Here is a 27,278-nt window from a genome sequence, read left to right as displayed (position 1 = left end):
TGATAATAAATGTTTGTGTGTGAAAAAGAAGTGTGATATTAAGATTAATTAACAGATTATGTGTTTTTATTAATATAATATTTAATTTTTATCAAATTTTAAATATCTTAATTATAATAAAGAGTAGAAAGAAAATATTTTTCCTATATATTATTAAATATTTAATTATAATTAAATATTTAATTACAAACGTGTAAACGTAGTTATAAATGCATATTCATGTGATGGATTGTCATCATGTTTAATAGCTTTTCACACTTTTATTGGTACAGTAATACTATATATGATTTCAAAATTACTTTCGGGATTATTTCCGCTACTGGTGTGAAATTATCTTTTTATTAAATAATTGTTAAATCGCAATACTGACTGCAATGTCATCCCGTATCAAGATCTGTAGGTACTTATTTTCACATTGAAGACGATTAAGACGCTATCTACATATCCACGCAAGACGCTTTTGTATGCGTGTAGTACGCGTGTAATTACATCTTTTTGCCATTTCTTGCTTAGTTTGTTCAGTAGCATGGTTGGCTTGTGTTAACGCGAGGCAATGGGCTGTCCATGTAATTTAATCGCAAACTTCTTTTACACTCGTAAACGCATAAAAAGTGTTACATCATTCTGTGCGATAGATATCACTAACTTTAGCTCTTAATATACTTGCCATTGTGTTCGCATAGTAACTTGGCATAGTAACAACGCTAATTAAAATTAATTAACAATATTTCTGTTGATCAGATTAACTGACTTGATAATTTTTAATAATGTTTTCCATTTTCTTTATTAGTCCACTTTTTCAACAAATTTGAAAAATTAATTCACTTCCTTAAATTATTTTAAATTAATTAGATCGCTGTTGAATTAAAAATTTATGTTCTTAAATTGGAAAATTTTATCGAAATTTTTATATAATCAAGATTAAAATTATTGAGATATCTAATGCTGATGTTTGAAACATGAAGAAAGATGATATCACTTAATTTTTTTTTTCGGAAAAAATTAATTTCAAAAGTCTAAATTTTAAATTATTCAGAGCATATGTAATATAATTATTGATATATTATATATTGTACATATACATATCAATTAAAACAAATATTTTTTTGTTTCTGATAGTGACTCAGTTAGAAAAAATGTGTTAAATTTAACATAAATCGCATGTCCCAAACGGTCCACTCAAATTTTTGAATTAATTTTACACAAGATGAATATATTAGAAGATAACATAAATATTATGTAAGAGAATAAATACAAAGAAAGATAACATCAACACAGTTTGTAAAAAAAAAAACATATTTGAAAGCATATTTTTTGTCAGAAAATTAACATTTATGATATGTTAAATTAACATGGATTTTACAATATTGTATTTATTTGTCTTAGAATTTACGTTTGAAAACACATTATTTTTATGTTACTTATTTATTTACTTATAAATTATGTCATTTTAACTAAAAAACATTGAATATCAATTTCACAAAAAAATCTTTAAATAACATAATCATATTATGTTAAATTAACACTTGAATATGAAAAAATTTAACACAAACTGTTAACAAGACGTTTCCAACACAAATACACAAATTTTTTTACTGTGTATGTTTGAAAGAATTTAGATAGAGAGATAAATCTCATTTACCTTAAAGGATGATATTCTCTCACGTAGCCCTAGTAGTGCAATCTCAAAGATCAACAGCTGTTTAGCGTAGGATTCTTAAGTTCTCATGAGAGTTTAGCGAAGCCTTTCAGATTCTCGTATCAGCGTTGTTTCCAATTTGCCTGTATCGTGTTTAAATAAAAGCATATCATGATCTGAAAATACATAGGATCGTGTAACACGTAACGCAAGAGGAAACCGATCCGATTTTATGGCACCGAAGAGAACAAGGCCAAGAGCCGGATTTACATTCAAATGGGCAAGAGATCTTACTTTCCAGCGCGACGGAAAAAGCGCGACTTTCTCACGGCAAATGCACGACGCGCAATAAACGACACGTTATTCAGAGTGCAAAATGGATGATGCAAAGGTCTCTTTATTAGGTCATTGAGTCATCTCGAAGAATCTTCTGCTTCAATGCTTTAATCAAGCAACCGTGAAAATTGCTTCGAAAATATCAACGTAATTTTACGTCCTATTCATATAATCATTAAGAAGAAATTTATTACTTAGTTTGGAAATAATTATAGTAATATTAATGGTTGTGCAAGAATTATTTTATGTTTCAAGTCTTTAAACAATAATAGTTGATTGCGCAAAAATCATTTTTTACTTTAACGAAAATGGATTAAGTTATTAAGAAATTAAACTGTAATGATATATTTTTTGTGTGTATATTTTGTAATTACAATTGTCATTAATAATTTCCATTACAAGAAATATTAATTTTTTAATAACGAAATTTTATAACTTGAATATTAGAGTTGAAGATAGAAACTTCGAGATTGCTGATGTAAATAAGTAGTCATATTATTATTTCGTATTTTGTTTATTGTGAACTATTAATTCTAGCTCGAAATTTAGGTCGAGATATTTATCTTCGAGAAGAGGTGCATTTTTCTGCTACAGTGATTTACAAAGATTTTGTGCCGGAGGAAATGCTTGGAACCATCAATTCGCGGACTAATAGCTGCATTTTCCAAGGAAACATGGATGTTTATTTTATGAAAATGTTTAAATTGAATATTATTGCACATAGAAAAAACAACTGTTAATATAAAATAAAATCAATATTTTTATTTTTATTTTTATCATATTTTTATTACTAGCATATTTAAAACAAAAACAATCGTTAGTAAAAGCAGAAAAAGATTAATTGAAATGTTAAAAATGAGCTTTAAATTTAGATATAAATTATAGAAATTAATTACAGAAACTAATAGATGATTTTTATAATATTTTACAATTTTATTTGTAATTATTTGGAAAATAATTCTTATATTTCGAGAATATTTAACAGTTACGGCATAATCATTTCCAATAAAAAGCTATATAACACGTGGTAAAATTCGATAAACTTGTTTATTTCATTAATACGAATTATAAGTCTTTTGCAAATGTGAAATAAGTGCTTTTATACTTTTGCGGGAAATGTCGAAATGATTTCAAGCGTGACGAGTGACGCGACGACGTGTTTCATGAATCAGTGTTATTTTCACGAAGTTTAATTAATTTCAATACTCAAGAAACTTAATTAAGGCCGTTATTCATAGTCCGTTCATAGTTTAAGATTGTTTTAAGTAATGTTGTAAGATGCTAATACAGCTCTTTGATTATTTTATAACATCTTAAAATAACTTAAAACGGCCTTAAAGAATCGATTGTGAATAATGGTCTATTAACATTAAATATGCGGAAACGTTCTTAGCTATTATTTCTACTGTTGGAAACAAGATTAAAAAGTGTATGAAACGTATCAGAAATAGAAAATAATTTCAAATTTTGTAAAACAGTATTTTAAAATTACTAGTTATGTTTCCGTGTTGGTTAGAAAATTATTCTTTAATTCCTGTTAGCTACTCTAATACATTACTTTTTTATTTATTAGTTATATTATTTTATTAGAACACAATTTCTTTTATATGTATACATATATTCTATTGTAATGTTAAAATTTGATTTATAATTTTAATAATAATAATTATAAAAAATTAGAAAAATGTCTTTCAAAAATTTAAAATATTATCTTTAATTGAATTTAGAATCGAAAGGATAAACGTATTCTTTATGTATAAATATATGCATTTTTTTGTAGATTATTTCGAAAAATTTATAAATCTTTATAAGATGACAATAGTAATTTTTGTTGCATACTACCCACAATTATAATTGAGAAACCACTGGAATAAAAGTGGAGGAAAATTATTTCGCACATGTAAATACAACACACGTTAATTTACTTTTTCTCTCTCTCTTTCTCTCTCTCTTTCTCTTTCTTTCTTTCTGTTTCTCTTTCTCCACGATTCCAACATGAAGTAGTTCCTCTGATTTGCAGAATGGTTCAATCATCTCAACTTAGGTAAGCCGTTTGTTCCTTGTTCTCACGAAACTTTAACAGACCACAGTGATTAACGTAGCGTTTCGTAACAATTTCATCAGCAATTGGTTTGTATGGTTTTGACGTTTTAGCGATGTAACTATTAATTGCTTTATTAATTGAAACAGTAATTTCCGTATAGGTGTAATTGCTAGGAAGTGTTGAGAAAAGATTAATAATTATTTTTAATTATGTTGAATAAATGATGAAATTATTATATTAAATCATCACCAGTATATAACATCAATGCAAATTTATATTAATTATTACAAATCTTAAAATGTATTATTTTATAAAATAAAATTTACATTATAAAAATTTGAATATAAATTTTAGATTATAGTGTGAGGACGTAAATATGTATTTTGTTCTTATTAACATTTTTTAAATTAATAGATAGTATTGTAATATATTCAATTTGATTGACAAACCTAGTACGATTGATATAAAGACATTGATTTATCTTATAGAATTGTGCAAGTCTATGAACTTTGTATCCTTGAAAAGTCTATAAAGAATCGTCCGGATCTCAAGGACACTGACTCTTGAAAAATTTGGCGCTTTGGTTGGTCGATCTGGTGCAGCTATATAAACATCTCACATGCCGACATCTGTTCAGAAAGTAGTGTCAAAAACAGTTTTCCTGGAAGTAACTTTTGCTTTACATCGCTTTTTTTCGTTGCTAATTTTTTTTTACTGTTTTAAAATAATTGATCTTTAAGCAGTTCCAATAAATTATAAAAAACTGACATTTCTGATTAGTAAAATGTGATTTTGATTTATATCGACAGACGTTGATACTGTACAAAACCGCGCTTTTTATTAAATTTATTATATGAAATTCTTCAATTAATCTAGTGAGATAGAATTTATTTAGAAATAATTCAATTTTCTATCTGCCGTCAATTACACATTCGTTTCTGTTTTTAAGATCTTTTGTAAATTGAAAGATTATCAGTTATATTAGTAGCATGAGATGCATGTGCACTTTCCGTTATCATTCAGAGGATTATGCAACTGTAGCCACCGATGCGAAACCGGAGCTTACGAAACCATACAGAATAACCAAATGCTTCGGGTTTTGAGTAAGCGCGATGATTTACAAATAGCGGGTATAATCTGAAGTAAACTAAAACGCATGCGGGAGAAACCAGAGATGAACGAGTAGTCTCGTCATAGTATATACGAGATGAAGTAAGAGATACAGCGGAGAAAAGAGGTCCGGGGCCGAGGTGCGGTAGCTCTGGAGAGCGTGTTCTTTATCGCGCAAGAAGCTGTGAAATAGGAACAAAGGGGTTCTCTCGCAGCGAGTTCTCCAAATCGAAACACTTGAAAACGGAGAAGGAGAGAACTACCGGGAAAGGAAAGGTCTTCCAACCGAGATTATTCGTATATTTTTTTATCTTTCTCTACCGCATCTTCGTCTCAAGTGCCACCTGTATTAAAGAGCGAACCCTCGAGGGTTTCAGAATTGCATAGAGACATCTTCATTTCCTCATTGCAAGAAAGAGATTACTACGGTTTTAATGGAACCTGCTTACCTAACTGTTAACTGCTCGTACGTCATTTGATATTGCACATTTCAGTTTTTTATCACCAATTCCAATCTTCACGTTAATGAAATGTAAAGTCCTTATTTCGCGGTTATCAAAACATTGGAGTTTAGCTCTGATAACATCGCTATTAACGTCATGAAAAGATGTATGTACGTTCGCATAAACTAATATTCTGTTTTAAATTGTTATTTACTTTTTTTTTAATCACACGTGCATGGAAATTTTAAGAAATATATCGAATCATGCATCCGAATACATAAATTTATTATATATATATATATTTTTTTTTATTTTGATGCAGGGCGCTTGAAAAGTCTCAATGGAACCTGTTTTACTTCATGAATGATTGAACGTTGCCGAGAACTCGATTCGCCACATTGTCAATAAATTCTACAACGGCTGTGATTATTTTTTTTTGCATCGTCTTGGGGAAGGTTAAAATTAGACGGCAGTTTGTTCATCTTCGAAAGGGTTAGCCCGTTTTACAGGACGCGATTTCGTTATAGTCGATAAGAAGCTTGTCATGCTCGACTTGTTACTTACGCATATACGCGTACTTCACCTTTCGCGTAGGAAGCTGCCCGCTGTGAATTCTCTGTAGAGTGCGAATGGAATGCACATTTAACTACTCACGAATGACTTCTCATGTGTTGCTTGAATTTCGTTGTAAGGAAGAATCTCATTCAATCGCACTTAAGCCATTCGATCGTTACACACACGATATGTATCTAATTGCAGGAGAGAGTGGTTCTAGTCGTAGTTATAGATAAGTTGGCACCAAACAGGATTAGATAGAGGAAAAGTTGACATGTAAAATTTACGGTATCTACCGTATAATATTATAACATTGATTATATATTTACGAATTATAATGTAATCAAATAAGAGTAAGAATCAACATTTTTAGTTGAAGCGGATCTTGGTGCTTATAATAATATATTTCTACCCATATATATATATATATATATATATATATACATTTTTCTATAAACTGATTCCATTATCAGACTTGAAACATATCGAAGCTATATAAGTAAAAGAGAATTATAAGTAGAAATTAGACTACTAATTATATACAATAATTTCAACTTATAATTGTTTATATACGTCTTGTTGAAAAATGACGCTCTCTCACTTATCAGTTACATGCTTATTGCGACAAATATCTTCACGTGCTTTGACGATCGAATCGAATAAGATACCCGTCCCGAAAAAATCAATAATTTTTAATCTTGAATAGGTTTAAATCTTGAAATATCTTTCGCAATAAGTTTTTGCAGTATTTTTAAAATGCTTATTAGCATCATTACTAATTAACGCTTAATAATTTGTGATTTATTTCCAGTTTCAATTTATCATTGCATTTCAAGTCCGATCAAGAACCGAATCGGCGCACAATTTATAAAACTAGAAAATATATGTATAATATACATATTTGCGCATATGAATATTATTAAGCACTGAGGTTCGTTTTAATCGAATAAGATTCCTTCTGAGATTTTTTCATTTTTAAGATATTAATTATCTACTCCAACTATTGTCAATCAATAATAATTATATTTTACTTTTCTGATTTTTCTTATCTCCATCATGCTCCAAAATTCTGAAGAGATGGATTTGACTCTCGTTAGTTATTAAAATCCTACAGTTCTGTACAGACAAACGTAATCTTTCATTTACTTCCAGTTTTTACTAAGAGTAATTCGTTACATACTTTTCATGAATATTTTTAATAATGTGGGATAAATCTTGATAAAAAAAAGTGCAATAGCACATATTCAGTTTGCGTTTTTTCCCGTAATTTTCATTATCTTGCTTACATGCATAATAACTCATGATGCTACTTTACATTGACACGACTAAATTAATGTCAAACTCTGCATACATTATCACTCAGATTTTTCTTTGGCCCTAATGAAAATACCATCGACTCCTTCTCCATCTTTTGTGCCATTAGTTTCGATCTCGATAATTCAATCAACATGATTCACGGCGCGTTATTATCTGTTATGTATATTATACATATTGTATATGTTATTATCTGTTTGTTTAAAAAAAAAACAATTTTTCGGATTAAAACAATTTTTTTTGGAAAATAATAAGAAAATATTTAGTTGATGCTTTTTTTTACAGTATTTTATATTTAAAGAATCAAAAGTGTATAAATTTATGCAGCTTTATTTATTCTGGATATCAATTTTTTTTCTAGATCACAACGTTTTGTTTTAGCAAAAATTAATGATTCCAACTACATAAATATAACTTGATAGATTTTGCTTGGTTTTAACCTTTTTCATAAATTATTTTATGTTACTCTTTAGAAACAATCTGCTGTATTTTTCGTCGTCATACAGTTTTTATTGGAATAACGCGGTTATGCCATAATCAATGTCTCTGCTCGAAATGAATGGACCGAAGAAAGGGCAAGCTGTCGCGGCGGTCGCGTTTGTCGGGTTTTAACGCAAGAAATCGCAAATGTGGTGGCCTATAATCATCTGTAATCGCGGAAGGAAAGGAAAGATAGGGCGCTGTTAGTACGACCGGTTATATCGCAATTGTCAGGTTCCTAGAAGGTGTAACAACTCGTCAGTGTTGCTTCGTTCACACTATTCTTACACGACTCGATAAATAACAATTCATGACATTCTAAGATTATTTGTCATATAAATTTTCCTAAAATTAAAGAAGAGAAAGATAAAAATTTTTATGTTGTCAAAATTATGATTATAAATTATTTTGAAGTATAAAATGTAGATGAAATTGAAAAAAGTAAGAATCACATTAAACGGCGAAAAGAAAAAAGCATATACGGTTACATTATCATTTGCTCCAGAAATTTATTTGAAATGTGATGAATTTCAAAATCGTGAGAGTAAAGATATGATATAAATTAATTATACTGATGTGAAATGAATTAAATTGAAATTGTATGTTTATTATATCGTGTTACAGCTAAGAGCTTTTTGTACTAAATACTTCTGATTATATGAACTTTATTTTAAGATTAGAAATTACGAGAATCAAGAAAAGTGAAGTGGCCTCGATTTTTTATCGAAATTTTGCAAATAAAGCACTAAAATGTATCCGTCAGCTGTGAAGTATTTTGTAAGACGCTCGTTTCGTCTCAGAGCTGACGTACGTCAATATTTTATTTTAAACTTATTTTGAACTGCTTCTTTAACTTGTCTTTATGCGAATAAATTTGCATGAATTTATTCTTGAGGCGTGCAATGTAAAGAGAAAAAAGGAAGATAGTCGTGAAAGTTTCGCACAGTCGAGCAGAACGACTCCATCAGAACACGAATAGCGTTAGTTAATTGTCTCGTGGCTTCTCAGATTTTGTTATTCTTATCTCGTGATATTTCCGACATATCCTTAAAATCTATTTTTACATTTAATTGTATTAATTAATAAGGATGCCTTGAGTTCTCACGACTGCACTTTATATTGGACAAGTACATTATATTAATATATTTTAATTACTCCCACAATAAATAGCAGTACTTTCCTATTTACGACATATTGTCTCCCTCGACTTTATACACTGATTATAAAAAATTATAGATCGCCGGATTATTTAATTTTAAAATTGCTTATCCTGCAGTATAATTCTGCTTTTTTAAACAATCATATTAGGTATTAAGTATTGCATTTGAATTAAATCCGTTATATGAATTATCCGTTAAATTATGCTTTGTTTTAATGAGCAACTTTATTTTTTAATCATTAAACCTTCTGTAAAATTATAAAACAAAAATTTATAAATTTTTTACAATAAGATTTACTATAAGATGAATATATCGACAACTAAAAAATATTGCATTTGTAATAAATCAATATAGTGACTGCGATTAGCAATTAGCACTTAATTATAATATATATTTGAACTCTTTTTTTAAATAGTGAGGGTATTTGGTTCATATAGATGGTTCATATGATTTTACGTTGAACACTCAATAATTGTAATTAAATTATATTCGTTTGATGTTTGATATTTTCCACTTGTAATCAGTTCAGTAAATGCAGACGAATACTTCTAAATTTCGTCTTGACAACGTCAACGAGATTCACAAGCTCGTATAATCAGCGTTTCTCTCTCAGTTATGTATTCACTAAGGAGATTCGCTACCGATAGAAACTTGGAGAGACGAACGACAACAGGGAATTTGTGATTTACTCGATGGGCTTCGGGCAAACAAAGTGATCCTACAGGCACATAGAGGAAAACGCCCCTACGGGACGACGTCGCAACGAGAATGTCTATGAAAATACATTCGGAGAAAAGGGAAGCCCGATCTGATATAATGCAAGGACGACGTTTACATGCTACTTGAACTGTTATGTCGACATATACTGCTCGACTACTGCTTACTGAAGATAAAAAAATCGTGTTTTCATATAAAGTTTTATTTGTCATATTTATTGCAATTCACTAGGAGAAAAATCAAATTATGTGTGAAAATGTTATTTAAAAAATACTATTTTTATATATTTTTAATTTAATTTTATTATTTGAATTGCGCCTCAGATATTTTAAAATATTGACCTATTGAATGTTAAAATATAATTTTCTATTTTTTCATTTTTTAACGATACAGGAAAATTATTTCGTACAGCGAATTGCTAAATCGATATTGAAAAATTTGATTCAATTACCATTCGCGTATGAAAATTTACAAAAAGATAATTTTATTAATTATATGTATTTTCGTCAACACATTTTTTACTTTAATAGTTCCATTTATTGAATCATTTACTGTTATTTACATAAGCATGATGTAAATTTTTATAGTAATTGCGAAAAATTTTTATTTTTATGTTAATTATAAAATATTAAATATCTATTTCACATTTTATTTATGCGATGGATTATATTTTTAAAATATTTATTTTCTTGAAGTATTAGGAAATAAAGTATAATGAATATAGGTACTTTAATTTTACTATCATAATTCTAAAATCAGTATCAGCTTTTGCTTCGAAAACAGGAAGTAATTACATCTACTGAAACAATTAATCAGATAAATGTTCAGTAATGAAAGATTAATTTATAGCTCTGTAATTTCCCTCGATTAACACAGCATTTAATTAACACACAAAGCATATACCGAGGTAACATATCCTTCCGGTAAACTGCTGTGTAAAGGACGAAGATCACGTTCGAAACTGATACCGGATGTATTGCGCAATTGGCCGCATGTGCGTGTGGTTTCCCCAGCATGCGGTATGCTCCAAAACAGAGCGTAGTGCAATGTAAGACGGCGGCTGCTGACATCTCACCATGTTTAACGGGATGCTTCGCCGACGTTACTATTTTAAAGCTGAGATTTTTAGAAATATAGGTCAACAACATATTCACGCCGTGTCGCCTTTTCAAAGTGATGCGCGGTGTCGCGATTTCATGAACAGTGCATAGTACGACGCGAAGATTTTCTTCCATTCTTTATTTACTATAAAGCATGTCAACTTACTTGGGATTTACATTTTGTCGCAACGAACATTTAAATACGTTTATGCATAGACAACGTTTTTTGTATGTATTTTTGTTTTATTTTGATGTAGACAGTTTAGAATATACATATTTAGAAGAAAATGAAATCGTAATTGTGACCCAATCGTATTCTAAATAATTAAATTTCATTTCAAATTATTTAGTTATTGCATTACATCAGAATGTGTGTTACAGAATTAACTAATTGGCGAGAATTGCTTTATCTATTATGAGTTAAATATCATTATAACCAATTTTTCTTTAAATTTTAGGAATGATTATTAATCTTGGTTGTCGTAATTGACAGTTGAGAGTAATTTCTCGACTGTCAAATTAAATAAAACTAAAAATTTCTTTCGTTTTATTAAATTTGACAGTTGAGCGAAATTGACAACCAAGATGTGTTCACTAATAATCATTTTTGAAATTAAAAAAAAATTTATTATAATCTTTTGTTAACTTATGATAAATAAAATTAATATAATTTTTGCTAATTAGTAAGATGTAACATTCATTCGACTGTGATATAATAAATAAATAATTTGAAATGTGATTTAATTAAATTATTTAAAATAATGATTGAGTCACAATAAATGATTTCATTTTTTTCTTACAAATATATATGTGTATTTACAAATATTGAAATAATTATTACATGTATTATACGAACTATAAATCCATTTTCTTTACAAACCAAATTGCTTTATACCAATAAACGAGTAACTAGTTGATCTTTAACTAACACTGTATCAGAAATATCAGAAAAAATAGATTTGGTTCTGGTATCTAGAACATCTATTGTTTTCCTATATTACTCTCACTCTCATTTTACGTAAATGTATTTTACGTACGTGTCCCTAGCGTACTATTATGCCCCGCGGCAATGTGCCGCGTTGGACCTGACGGATCTTAATCTCATAAAAGAAGGAAGCGACCTAAAAAAAGAACGCACCGGAAGAAAGTCGTCATTTTCATTGGGGTTACTTACCTCTGACAATTTATCGTCGGTTGATTCGGCTCGTTCAGCTATTAGGAAAAGACGCGTGATCACGCGGGATTTATGTTGGCCGCTGTGATCGTCCGGCTGTTACATTTTTTTTACGAGTCTTCGTAGCGACGGTAGATTTAACAAGATCGACAGCGGATTGTAACCCAAGAAATTCGAAGTCTATAAAGAATTTGATTTGATCAAAATCAAGTCGTGAACTTCCACTAGTACAGAGCTTGTCGATCATGCGATTCTTCTTTTTTCATGTGCGACACGCGTCGCAACTTCAAAACCGGGGATAAGCCAACTTGTTGTTTCTGTGAACTCAGCATTTTTCATTACTATGATTTTTATTTGATAAGAGCGTGTAAATAATCGAATGACAAATTTCCAATAACACGAGATTAGAAAAGGATAGGGTTAATTAAACAATTGGTCCACTTCTCTTGTACCTACATAATAAAAAATGTATATACTATATATATTTATTTCTTTAAATTATATCTATATAATTGTGATTTTTAAAAAGGTATAAGCGAGGGGTTTACGTTTGGCGAGAATCACCTGATTCTAAACCAAGCGATTATCATCTCTTGCTTACAGGACGTACGTGGACCAACTGATCTACAGATAAATTTAGCAGATAAGTCGTATATTAGTCTGGATTGTTGACCCGTAATATTTTTACATGTGAATTGAAAACTCTTTTGAAAGCTTTGATCTTTCAATGAAAGAAATTGTTTACCAGAAGAAATCCATGCATTGAACGATTAAAATGAAGAGGGACATTCATTGTTTTGACAAACTTTTTTAACTGTTACTTTTTCTATTAAAAAATTTGAAGGCCTATATAAACTCCTCCATTTGTCGATACAAATTTCGCGCGTGCTTGCAATAAAAGTCGTCATGCAGTTTGCGTTTTGCCGACTTTATTCCACCGCGGATGCGGCTCTTAAATGGACGGTGGTTACGCGAAAACCGGCTAACGATCAGCGCGGTAATAATTTCCATGGCGCGATTACCTCCGCGGCACGCAAAACAGACATGTTTTTCAACGCATCTTGCTATCTATGTTGCAGCTCGATGACACGGCGCTCCAGTTATACAAGGGCGGCGATTATGGTGCTTACCTGGACCTTGAGGCATCTATCAATGAGCAACAGGAAGAATTTGAGGGCTTTCATGAAGGTGAAAGGTGAGTCGCCAATAATTTATATTATTAGGTGTTGGAATTAATTCGTAGCGTTTTACAAGTGATGGGAAGTACTTTCATTAATGTATTTTTTAATGCTCATGTGAAATAAATAACATTCTTTCATTAAAAAACGCTACGAATTAATTCCAACACCTAATATATTTACTTAATAATCTTAATATTTATTTTATATTTTTAATTATTATTAGTGCAAAAATTGCTGACAAATGACTTCATTACTATATGTATATAACATATGTATGTAACATAAAAAGAAGTAATTCGCAATTTGCGTTCATATTTTTGAAATATAAGTTTTTCTTTCTAGAAATTTTATGATTTATTTCGAAGTATTTTAGATTTGTGTTATATAGATGCTTATTTTTTATTTTCCAACTAGAAAGAGAAGTTTCTCGTAATATACTTCAACTGCGCGTAATGATAGAGGCCATTTGTGCCCGCTTAATTGCACCTTGGGATAGTTGTTTTCTTGCATGCCACCTGAAGTTGGTCCTGTCGGGATAGATTCTGCGTCTTTACGAGCCCCTCGCGGTTGGACCCCGGATAATCACATAGTGGACAGCAGTAGAGTCATTGTGGACAACAGTAGAACGTAGAGTCACCGGAATAATGAAGGATATTTAGATGAGGAGAAGATAGTATGCGTCTTCTCAGCACAATCGCAGCAAAGAGATTTGCGATACATCTTAAAAGAAAAGTTAATGGCACTTTGATTAGTCTGTCTCTTGTTAAATGAAAGCCCATCTCAAAGTAATGTGGCAAATACATTGGAAAAAGTTATGCAAAAGGTTTTTACCTCGGTTTCTACAGAGTCGAATAATTAGCACGCTTAATTTAATCTCCGAGTGAATATTGAACAGAAGTAATTTTCTTCTAAACAATACGTTCAATGTAAGGAATAGTTCGCAGATAGAATTTAAACGCAAATCGTCGTGATAAAATAAAAGAATAGCTTGCGTTGAACACGAGTCATTTTGCGAATGATGTTTAAAGTGTTTTCGCTTGCGGAGGAAAAGTTTTTAATTAAAATACAGTAATGGAATGTAATTTATTTGACTTATATTGTACACATACGCACACACACACACACACTCACACATATATACATAGTCATGATATAAATTTAAAAGAAAGTTATATTCTTTACCTTGCGTTAAATATTGTGGTTTAAATGACATACTTTAAAAGTTAACTGGCAATTACATATAATACAAGATTGATCACAATTAAATTGATTGTTTAACGATTTCAATTCTAGAAACAAAATTTTAAAATCAGAATTTGTTTCTAAATCAACATTTTAACAAAATGGCTTAATTGCTTTTATCTATTCTTGATAATATAAGCAATTAAAATCTTTAAACAAGTATTCATTGAAAGAAAAGAAATGGTCGTAATTACTATATAACATACATATTATACAGTAGTAACTAACTCTTATTAACATTATAATAGTACCTAATAAAAAAAACAAAAAACTAATCATAATTATATTTTATCATGAAATTATAGCCACAAATATCAAATACTTTCAGTATGCACTTTCGAAGCATCATTTTAAACTTTTACAGTATTCTGTTTGTGTATATTTAGTGGCTAGATATTCACACACGGTGAAATGTACGAGAAACCAGGCGCTGGTTTCCGTCGTTGAGAATGCACGGCGGCTGCAGCAGTATATTTGCGGTTTGCGTATCGAATTCACGTTAATGCCGTGAAGGCTAACCGTGCTCGTTGTGTATTAATGCAGGTAAACTCCCTAGGGAGGGCGAGGCATGTACGATGTTAAATTTAGTTCTCCTTTGAGAGCTTCGGGATCCGTGTCTTTTCAGTGACTTTTCATTCTTCTTAAATCTACGCAATTGCTCACTCACATCAGATATGTGATAGCGAACTATCGCATCAAAGAACGTGAAAGCACGCTATTTTTATATTCACCACCTTTTCTTCTCACAGAGAGATACCTTGCGATTCATTGAAAATTTACTTATCAATTCTATTCTGATTTCGAAAATAAAAAAAATAAGATAAAAGAGCTGAATAATTATACTAATGCAATTATTTTGAGAGGATTCATATATTATTTTCTATGTTATCTGATCACATTTTTCATTTTTATATGGATTCTTCGCATACATTCATTTCTAACGTTCTCTAATTTTAACGTTAGATGGAAAAGATTTTTATACATTATTATAATAATAAATCTTTTTTTTTATAACTATTAATTTTAAACAATAATTTAAATTTTAAAATGTTTTAAATTTTATCTATAATTAATTTTGACATAAGAAAGTGATTTGGGACAAGAGAATTTTGAAAGATTGTTTTATACTATATACGTAACATATATTATATAATTACGTATTATGCATTTTTAATAAAAAGTTTTATTACATTATTGAGTATTCAGTATTTGGGATTTAGAATGAATTTACATAAAAATCAATTGATTTTTCTTGCTGCGTGGAGCGTTATATGTATGTGATGTGGTCGCAGTCTTCATTTTCGCGGCGACTGGTCAAGTCTGAAATGGTCTCGTACATTGGAAACAAGATCACTTCCAGTCCATTAATCGGCACCACTATGTCAGTATACGCTCGATGCACCGCCTTCAATCGGATTGCATTTCGTCAGTCGTCGCGCGTTCAAAGGCACGTTCGCACGAAACGTCGAATAAACGTGCGGCAACCGAATGAGAGGAAAGGTGAGGGAGCAGAATTGGAATCGCTCGGACACGATTTTGGGTGACGAAGGCTGAGGGGAGGGATGGGAGTTAAATAAATGTTTGCCCGCAGAGATATGCGTTCCAATATTTGAAACTCCGGAATTTCCGCGAACCGCAAAATGACATCATACGTTTACCGCACTCTCGTCCCTTTCTCCGCGTGTCCGTCTCACGTGTGGTTCGATTTTTCGTTCCCTCTGGTACATACACATATATCCCTAAGTCCATATAAGTTCCAGACACGTTTGTGTGCAGTGGAACTAAACGAAAACTGGCTTTTCCTGCTATAAACGTAATGTTGGCTATATCGAAGAAATTCATTGTAGTTGACAGTCGGATATAATAGATACAATTCAGAACACTAGTTCATAATATCATTTAAAATTACTTATCACATGCCATGGAATAAAATGGTAATAACAATTATGAGTAGAGACAATTGCGCTGATCTGACAGTCGCATTAAAAAATAATGTTTCAATCGAAAGAAATATAGTATTTCTCATTTTGGTCGAATTTATGTAACTTGCGTATACAGAAAAAGAGGTAGATAGGAGGAAGGTAGCCAGTTTTTGCGTGGGTAACGAATCGTTTATCTTTGTGGTAATACTTGGCAACTGTTCGCCCACGCGTATAAGATACCGCATGCGTATTCACGATATTTCTCACGCAGGCTGTTGCGTCTTGCATACTAGCGAAATTAATTTGCGTAGCTGCGTCCTAGGCGGTCATCCGTGTCTCGCACATAAAGAGGCGGAGAGAGTTTCGTGCGATAACAAATTGAAAAGGCCTCCTGAAGGAAGATACAAGTGACGTTTTTGAATGTTATAAATTGATGAAATCTCTTATATGACATAATATTTAATTAGCCATGTTAATTAATTAACAATTTTCTGTAAATTAAAATTAAGATGAGTACTTTATATCCATTATATTAATATATATTTTTTACAATTATATAGTATTAATCTTCTTTTTCAATTTTTGAGAATATGTGTCAGAGAATATTTTTTTGTATCATTAGTTTCTAAGAATATTAAAAAATATTTAAAAAATAATTGAAGATGTATATATATATATATATATATATATATATATATATATTATATAAGAAACAGAATGTTATCTAAAAATATTTGTTATCTACTTCTATCTACATAGATCTCATTTACTTAAAAATTTAGTACATTTTATTTCTATTTAAGATAAAACAAGGATGTGTTTATCTTTGTTTTTATGGAGAACGAAATTTAACCTATTTTTCTATGGAAATTAATCATTTACGGAGAAAGTAGATGGTACTATTGAAATGTCGAAATTTATCTCCATTCTGTGCACGGCGTATTTACTGAAAGGTGGTCCCAATGGACTTTACCTAATAAACTTAGTGTCATCACATTTCCCTTACGCTTCCTCTCATCTTCTCTGTCTCTCGCTCTCTCTTCTTTCGATCTTTCTTTTTTCTCTTCCTCTCTCTCTCTCTCTCTCTCTCTCTCTCTCTCTCTCTCTCTCTCTTTCTCTCTATGTTTATTTCTCTAGCCTGCCATAGAATCTTATGTAACCTGTTTGAATACACGTGGATACCGGTATATCAGGTGTATATAATTATAATGGGAGATATACATGTATCTCCCATTCTGCGAATATAACAGCTGAGGAAGGAGATGTTGGATGAGAGAAGTGCTAGATGATGGAGCGGAGAGTGTGGATAACAAAGAGAGAGAGAGAGAGAGAGAGAGAGAGAGAGAGAGAGAGAGAGAAAGAGAGGAATATTTTCCCAAGAGTTCAATAACCAGGTATATTAAATCATTAAACGTTCAGTATAGACGTCGCGATGAGTAATCAGCTTCTTACGTATCGGACTCCAAGATCTTCAAGGCATACACACGCACGCACGCACGCACGTACGCACACACGCACACACACATTCGAGATATAACACCTTTTTTTGTTGAATGTTAGTATACATAATAAACCCGCATGCAAAATTTAACTTTTTCCTGTTCACCGACGTCGTCATTAAAATTTCAAATAATTTTTAATATTATTAATCATCAATACACACAACTCAGTCCGTATTTACTCACATCCGGGTATTTGTAACTCAACGTTTTCTTTTGCTTGTATCTCAGATTGTGCACCGATTTTAACAAATTTTTTTTTAATCTATCGTTTGAAGACTGAAAAAAAAGAATTTTTGAGTTAGAAAATCTAAAATGTCATAGCGTTTTCTTTTGCTTGTATCTCAGATTGTGCATCAATTTTAACAAATTTTTTTTTTAATCTATCGTTTGAAAACTGAAAAAAAAAATTTTTGAGTTAGAAAGTTTAAAATGTCATAGTACAAAAGATATTGTGCAATAAATGAAGAGGGATCGGAAGAAAAACATGAACTATGAAAATTGAGTGGGGTTATGCTAATCCCATTATGTGTACTGAAAGTTAAAAGTTATTTCACAAAAAATGAGGAATATATTTTTAGTATTATCTGATCTGTAGAAACAATAAAGAGTACCACGTTTATTTTAAAACTAGGAAAAATTTCATATTTTCTGTCTTACATTGTAAAACTATTTTTATTTTTGAGTACAATAAGACAATTGTATCCAAAGCAACTAAACATGATACAGTAATGTGATGCCATATGTGATGATTTGCATTGTCACCTTTGCTTAAGGTAATAGGTATTTTGCATGACAACAGTGATCAGCCTTACTGGAATCCTGCAATTCACCTGACCTGTAATGCAAACTATGCTAATAAATCGTCTTATTAATGTGTCGTCGCAGGCTAACGTCCATCAAGCGAGCAATGACATTAGTGTTATTAATAGCGACAAGCAAGCAACGTACATATATCAGCTCGAATTGTGATATAAAATATAAATTGATGTTAAATAAAAAACTATGATTAAATTTTTAAAAGTTGTGTTGAGATTTTATACTCATCAACTTTGGAATCAACTTTGATTTTATACTGAATCATTCTTTATATAATTCCTTTAAATTTTTTACTCTATTTTTTTATTACATTTTGTTTTAATTAATTTTTAATTATATTTTTTAAATTTTAATTTGTTAGAATATATAAATTTTAAATTTGGCAAAATTATTTCTTCAAAATATTTCTTAGTCTTCATTAAATACTTTTAATACGTTTCTTTCAAAACTTTTTATAATTGTAACATTTTAAATAAATAGTTATGTATTTTTATGCAGCTCATATTTACGCAATATATTTTATATAATTACCTGGAAAAAAATGTTATATATGGACATATTTTATATACAATTACATATAATTGTATATATAAAATATGTCAATTTTTTATATAATTATATATAATTATATATGAAACATTTTTCCCGGGTATATATATATATATATATATAAAACATATAAATTAATTATGCAACAAGATAAACATATAACATATATAATACAAAACTATACTTAAAGTTGTATTCTTAGTTCTAGAAATTCAAGAATATAATTTTATTTGATAGTAAAATAACAAGATTTTCTCAGAATTTTCGCGGTTTTTGCAAGAACCTCTTTTCCTTAAAATTATGCGCATCGTTGATTAAATTAATGAGCCTGTGTCATCCGTAGATTTCGAAAACCGATGACTCACGTATTCTGCGTTTAAGAATAGAGTTTACGTGTTGCACATACGATCGTTTAATTCGCCGTTGCACGCAAGACTATTCGGGAAGTCAATTGACAATAGATAAATTACATTGCAATATGTTGAAACGTTTGTATTTTATAATTCTTATATATTAAAACTTACATTAATTATAGCTTTAAGAAGGAATTGCTTCTTAATTACGTATTAAAATAAATTTTTGCGCAAATCTTACTTTAATTTTATGTAGTTAATAATGTTCTCAATTTTTGCTAAAATTTGACTTGTAATAGTTCCAATATTAGGAATATTTGTTTTGCGAGATTACTTGTCCCAAAAAGCAAAGACTTACGAACAGTTGGCGACTCGGCTCGGAATAAATCGTATAACTGGGTTTCGAGATCTATTCCCAGGATATTCGGCTGGGTGTACTTCGCGACCGGCCGTTTTCGTGTTTTATAAATATCTGTACGCGGTAATGTCTTAGATGCGACTGAGCGACAATGAATCAAACAGCATTTATTTATTATCATAAATAAATATCATAAAAATACACATGTCACAACTTGTAGAAATGATATTCTGAGATAAGATGAAGCAATATAAAATTGCACGGATTTCTGATTTTTAACTTTATTGTTTTTTAAATATTATTATTAAATTACATATCAGATAAAATTTGTATTACAATTTACAACTAACTTTATATAAACGTGAATTATATCTTTTAATGTTCAACAAAATAAAATAATATCACGTTATTTTCAAAATTTCTCTTATTGCTTTATGGTTTTAGACTGATCATTACATCTACCGTTTGATGATATAGCTATTTCACAACGCACATTGGCACATTCGCCAGAAGAAAGTTGATGGATTTATGAGAGAAATCCGTTCCAGGTCAGGGTTTCAAACAGTTGTGAGTGTATTCTTCCGACATACGACGCATAAAAATACTGTTAAATCTTACGTAATATTGGATGACCGTGAACATTTAATTGCCATTTCAAACACGTTGCCCAGAATATCTAATTCAATTATTTGTTCGTAAATATTACGCAATATTAAATGCAGACATTATGAACGATCCACGTCTAGTTTCTCAAATTCGCAAATACGCGTGTCTATTACATTAAGTACTTTAGTTTTGATAGAAAGAATGTTTGTGTGTTGAAGATATTGCTTGCGATATCAGCATTTCCTGTTCGATTTATCGTTAGATTTATTGTACTTTGAGAGAGAGAGAGAGAGAAAGAGAGATAGACAGATAAAATAAAAAGCATGCTAGTATGTCAAAAGATTTTTTAAATAAACGTACAATTAATTGATACATTAAAAATTTTATCCTAAATGAATAATATTTAATATTATATGTTTGTACAATAAAAAAACTCGATATAATCTTGTTTTTGTGTCAAAATTTTCATGAATCAAAGAAGTAATTTAATTGTGTTTTGAACTCGTAAGATAATACTTAATATTTTGTGGATTGAGTTATTGTTCTATAATTAATTTATAACAAAACATAATCTATTTATTATTTAATTTTAAGTTAATTTTCAACATTAAGCGCTTCAAATATAAACACTCCCCCTCTCTCCCGAGATTTAAAATAGTAATTTTCTTCAGATAATACAATTTCTTCTTAATAATTTTAAAAGCAATTCGAAATATCAGAAAAGATTTCTGCCGTCTCAGAAAAATTGCGCGGAATTGGAATTTCATGTTGCTTTTACACGGAGGATATACAGACATCTGACCATATTTCAGGAACTTAATGCACTATCTTTCCAATCCAATACTTACGGCGCGAGCAAGATTCTCGGAGGAGAACTAAAATTCGCAGGCGCTGTATCACATTGCACCACATATTTCAGATTACAATGTATTGCTCTCTCTTTATTTTTCCACTTTTACAGAAGTTTACTATTAAAAACTTACTAGTTAAAAATTCTTAATACAAATATATTTCTTCAAATATATGTCTAATTCCTCAATTCTTCATAATTATATATATAAACAAGTGCTTGATATCACATATAACAATTACGTACCACTATAATTGATCTTACAAATTATTAATATTTTAAAATAGTTTATTTTATTATCATATTATTTTGCAAATACATTCCAATTCTACGTATATGACAGTTTTATTTAAAAAATGTATAGTTTTTATACATGTATATATATATATATATATATATATATATATATATATATATACTGTTGTCGAAGAATATGTGATTAATGGCTATATTCAGAAACTAATAAGTAATATGTTCTCAGAAGAAATTTTTTTTATATATCGATTTATTTACAATTTAATTAAAAAACGTACCATACGTAGCCGGAAATATCGGAGATAAGGAAATGTTTTCTTGATTAAAAAACACATCCTCGAAATTTCGTGCAACTGTGCATGAATAAGTATAAAAGAATAAAAATGAGAACGGAAACTCTCGTTCTTAATACATGAGATCGCTTCGAGGCGAGCTTTAGGCAATATTTCAAAACCCTTTAACTGCCCCTTTTACTGCCAAGTAGAACCAACTCCTGCCTGATGCTGTCTAAGCACTGCCTCGTAAACTCTACATCGTTCAGTCATCTGAAAGTCATAATTTATGATCGTATCCGTATGATAAACTATCTGTTTTTAGGTTCTTTCTTGTTAATTTGAATTATCATATGTAATCGCGATGAGCTTTTCAACTCGTTGAATACAATGAAAACAATGAATGATTATATATTTAAATTTACTTCTCAATTTTCAAAATTTTATATATATTTGATACTTATTCTATTTTATCTCATAATTATTTTCAATGGAAATATTTTTTATTAAATAACATCTAACAATATGTGTGTAGGTACAATAAATGCGAACTAATTAGTATACTTTGAAAATAAAATTATATATAAAACACGACTCTGTTTATATTTTCTATCTATAAATATTGAGTCTATCTATAAAAATTTTATCAAATTTATCATAAATGGCATTTATAGCAATCTTTTTATTATGTAGGTTTATTTTGTACCAAGTCGAAAAGGACAAGTAAACTAGAATAAGAAAGGAAAACTGTAACAAGCTTAATCGCTCGTAGAGCTCAAAGACTCGAAGCTCGAGGATTGGACATTACATCCGTGATCTCGCACCACGTAAGCTCGAGAGCTTTCGGATTTAGGTACACTGTTGGAAACAAATGGTCTCCGGGATCAATGGCTCGCTACATCGGCCGATAATTACGAGCTGTTACCACGCAAGGGATGAGAGGGAAGGCAGACCGGGAATCAGGCGTTGCCTCGTTACACAATTAAATTTACGATCGACTCGAACGCGATCGGACGTTGCCGGTAGCATGGGGGCGGATATAAATTGCGGAGCGCCGGTTTGAGTTATATCCGATTGGTGATGGTCGATTAAGGTCGACGACAGGAACTCGTATATTTCGCGCAAGGAACCGTGCATCATTGGACGCGACGAGGAAGATGCAAGCAGATTGCATCTTTTTGATTTTTGAAGAAAGGAGAAAATAATTCAACATTCATTTTAAAAAATGCTTTGTTTACTGAAATAAAAAAATAGTTTATTATTGATACAAACAAATTTTATAGTAAACACTTTTAATTTATAGTAAACACTTTTAATTTATAGTAAACACTTTTTTTAATAGTATGAATTTAATAATTATGAATACATAAAATATCAGCATTTAATAACGTTTAATATAAAATGTAATAGACTTAATTTCTTTTTTACTATTTCAATACTTTTTTCATGTATTTTTTATCAGAAGTTAACAACTTTAATCTATTGATACATTTAATTATAAAATGTTAAATTGTTTTGTAAATAATTTATCTTAAACAATAATATTTTAATATATTGTCATTTTTATTTTTTTGTATTATGCAATTTATTTATTTTTGAAAAATAATTGCAAAAACGAATTTGTCACATGGGATAAATTACGAAGACGTAGAACTAGTTAGTCTATGTGCAAAAATAAAGAAATGTCAGCAAAGGAAATAAAAGTGACGTTGCGCACTGAGACTAACTATTCCGCGCGGTTAACTCAAATAAGGAAACTGTCTCACCGCAAACTGTAAGAAGTTCTGAAACTTTTCCAGAATTTCCTGGAAGGGAATCCTGTAGAACTCGATATACAGCACTGCGGCATTTTACGGAGGCGTATCTGGTCGCAAGCAAAAGTGGCAGGAAGAAAAGTGCAACTCGTTCTATTCGCGGTATCATGTTCTGAAACTTTATCGCGTACTGTCACCAAATTTTGCTAACCTTTTTCAATCAATTCCAAACTTACTTGTTTTTCCCTTGAAATTGATAGTATTTTATTGCGGATTTGATCATGAAATTATGCACAAAGTTCACATTGGAATTTGAAGACATAAGTTAAATAAATTTGTAATTTGTGTACACATATGATATTGAAATATTTTAATTTTTAAGAATTTAAAAAGATTTAAAAGGGTATGAATGTAATAAATAAAACATAATAAGAGTTAATCTAACGAATCGATCTACTGAAATTACAGGAAATTATACAGTGTATTCTCGTCTCTTTATGCTCGTCTAAGCATTAACTAATTTCGTGATATCTGAAAGGATGCAGTTCACCCGCACTGCAGACAGAATGTGACCGCGAATACATGTAGGTGCATTGTTATATTTGCGCAGCTGTTTACGCGCTGCCGTTGAGCGCACAGTCTCTGCGACCGACATGTATTTCGTGCGTGATGACACACATTCAGCAGGATAGCTCCGGCGATTTGGTAGTTTACGCATATTCATAGAAATGCTCCGCATATTGTTCGGTGTTCCCGTTTTGCAAGTCTGAGAAATTCTATTGCATCGTTGCATCTATAGTTCTATCTATTGTGGTATCTATATAGTTTATATTTTAAGCAATAACTTATTAACAAAGAATTATTATTATTGTTATACAGTTCATGATTTCGTTATAGTTATACATATGTATGTATATAGTATATTCATGAATGGTTTATTAACTTTTATTGACGGGCGGACCCTTTTAATTATTTCTCTTTATTTTGTAAAATGCTCGCTCAATTTTTATAAAATTTAGCTTATAGGGATATTTTAATAATACTTTAATCTGAGGTTAAAAATAAAAAATTCAAAATGGTAGATTCAAAATCCAGACAGAATTTAAAAAACTGATTATTATAAAACTGATTATTATAAAATTTTAGTAGTAAAGAATTTTTAATTAATATATATTTTCATAATCATTGTTATATACGTTAATAAATAGGTTGCCACAAATATTGCATTTTGCAGTGCATAAGTCTTTTCTGAAGTATTATTGCCATATTCATGTTTTTTTTTTCTATTTTAAGAGATCTTCTTCATTAAATATTTTATGATTTATATAAATGTGCTTCCTTCTTTTGTAATCTCTTTTTTTTTATAAATAATATTACAAATTGCACGTTACAATTTTCTAATTTACTAAAATTCTCTCATACCCAACTCTCTGTCGAGTATCATTCTGCCCTACCATTATATCCACAATATCATGGAGAGTGTGTTACGAAATACGACATACTAAGAAAAATGTGTAGAGAAATTATTTGGGGAAGGTCAAAAAGAAATATATGACTCTGTACTAAAATGTAAATATTAATATGTTGTTTGAATTTTGCTTAACAGTTGTAAATTATATGATTTTGTTTCTATATATAAAGAACGGTTTTGCTAAAATATAATAAAAAATTTAAGTAGAAGCAGAAAATAATTTTGCATTACCAAAATAATGTAAAAATTATGTAAAATGCTCATTATTTTTTATATTGATAGAATGTTGTGCTACTTCCCACGCAATAGCAATATAAGCAATTTCCTAAAAATTCTTATCATGAAATAATTTATCAATTTTCAATTACTTTAATTTTTATTTGAAGTTGTACTTACATCTTTTTCCCTTCTTCTTTCTTGTTCTTTCGTTCCTTCTCTCTCTCTCTCTCTCTCTCTCTCTCTCTCTCTCTCTCTCTCTCTCTCTCTCTAAAGTTTAAATGTACAAAAGATTTTCAAAGCTTTTTCGAATTTATTAATTTATTAATATTCTTATTAATATCATTTATTAATATCATTTATTTCCATCTTCTAGTTGTCTAGTGTCCGGACAATTATCGTAAGTGTCAAACTCCTTTATATTATGTTGTAGGAGCCACTTTACTTTGATCTTTCCTATTTTACTTTTCTTTATTTTTAACCGTCTTCAATATCCGACTTACGTCGAGTCTTTTATTAATAGATTTCTTTTGAAAATAACAGCCACTTGTCTTTGCATGATCGAAATTTTGCCATTTACGTTCTCTACTTCAGACTAAAGTATCTTCTAACACGAAAGGAGGATGGATTTCTTTCAATTTTTACGAAAAATAGTCCGCTTCTGGGAATATCTGATTGTAAGACGAATCTGAACTTTTTTATAACAACGTGTATTTATTGAAGTCGGAATATGTATTAGTATCTGTCTTTGAAATCTATATTATGTTTATTGATACAATGAGTACTTATTAATTTTTTTTCGATAAATTTATCTTATCAAAGAATTATGCACATTATATACAACTGTCTTTTTGTAATTTTTGCAAAACGACGAAGATTACTCCTTTTTTCTTATTTCATGTATAAGAGAGGATAAAAAAAGATGTCCTTTTAGATTGTTTGTAATAAATTTATTTTGTATATAGGTGTAATAATAATCTTTATTTAATTTTTTCTTTCGTCAGATTACGCGTTTTCCTATTTCTGAATCTATTATGATATATGAAATTTGTTCGTAATTTTTCTTGATGTCTTAGTTTTTATTTATTATATATCGATTATATATCGAAAGGAAAAAAGTGAAGAAAGTGGAAATAAAATGGAAATCTTGATCACATCGATATCTCACACTTTGTAAACGGGAATGTACTTTTATCTTGTTGATCGTGGTGTAGAATCTTCCATTCATTCGATCTCAATCTCAATCTTATTTCTTGTTAGGAAGAAACGCGACTACTACCTCGTGAAATGCATCCGCTTAAAATTCTTAGGTTCATGCATCGTAAGTCACATGCATTTGTGAGTTCATTTGCGTTTCTTATGATTAGAATCTTAACATATCGCTAATAACATATTGTAAGAGTCTCTAAACGATAGTGGGAAGAGAAGCGAATTCTCTTATGGAGTAATCTATTAAAATTATGAGAACAATATTGGTTAAAAATATGATAAATATAATCGTTCAATATTTATATTTACCTTTGTGAAAAAAAAATTAAAATAAAAAAATTAGTTAAAGTAAAAAAGAACAATGCAACAATTCGAGATTTGTTTTTATGGGATTTTAAATAAAAATAATAAATCTCTTCATTAAATGAAGAGCTTTTATCCTAAATATTCCGAATATCTAATAAAACTAATCATAAAAATTAAATAAATAAAAATTAAATAAATAAAAATTTAGTCAATTTACAAAGAAATGTATTTTTATAAATATATATATTTTTATACATTGTATAAAGGGATACTTTTATAAAAAGATTTACCTACGAGCAATGTGGTGAATAAAAATAATAATATTATTACATTACAAACACTTC

General features: G+C 29.8%; 1 protein-coding gene across 4 annotated transcripts in view; it reads left to right on the top strand.

Moving 5' to 3' along the window:
- The window catches only part of Fhos (Formin homology 2 domain containing), a 164,782-nt gene that overhangs the window by 60,102 nt on the left and 77,402 nt on the right, over nt 1-27,278 (top strand). For all 4 annotated transcript variants that reach the window (XM_011061874.2, XM_087404668.1, XM_011061872.2 and 1 more), the window contains one exon: nt 13,152-13,267. In XM_011061874.2, the coding sequence (XP_011060176.1) occupies nt 13,152-13,267 (116 nt within the window). The remainder of the gene's footprint in view (nt 1-13,151; nt 13,268-27,278) is intronic.

Source organism: Acromyrmex echinatior, chromosome 3 (genome assembly GCF_024713525.1).
Source record: "Acromyrmex echinatior isolate Ae372 chromosome 3, ASM2471352v2, whole genome shotgun sequence".
NCBI classification, from domain to species: domain Eukaryota; kingdom Metazoa; phylum Arthropoda; class Insecta; order Hymenoptera; family Formicidae; genus Acromyrmex; species Acromyrmex echinatior.
The sequence above is the reverse complement of the archived record's forward strand: the minus strand, read 5'-3'. Positions and strand labels throughout refer to the sequence as shown.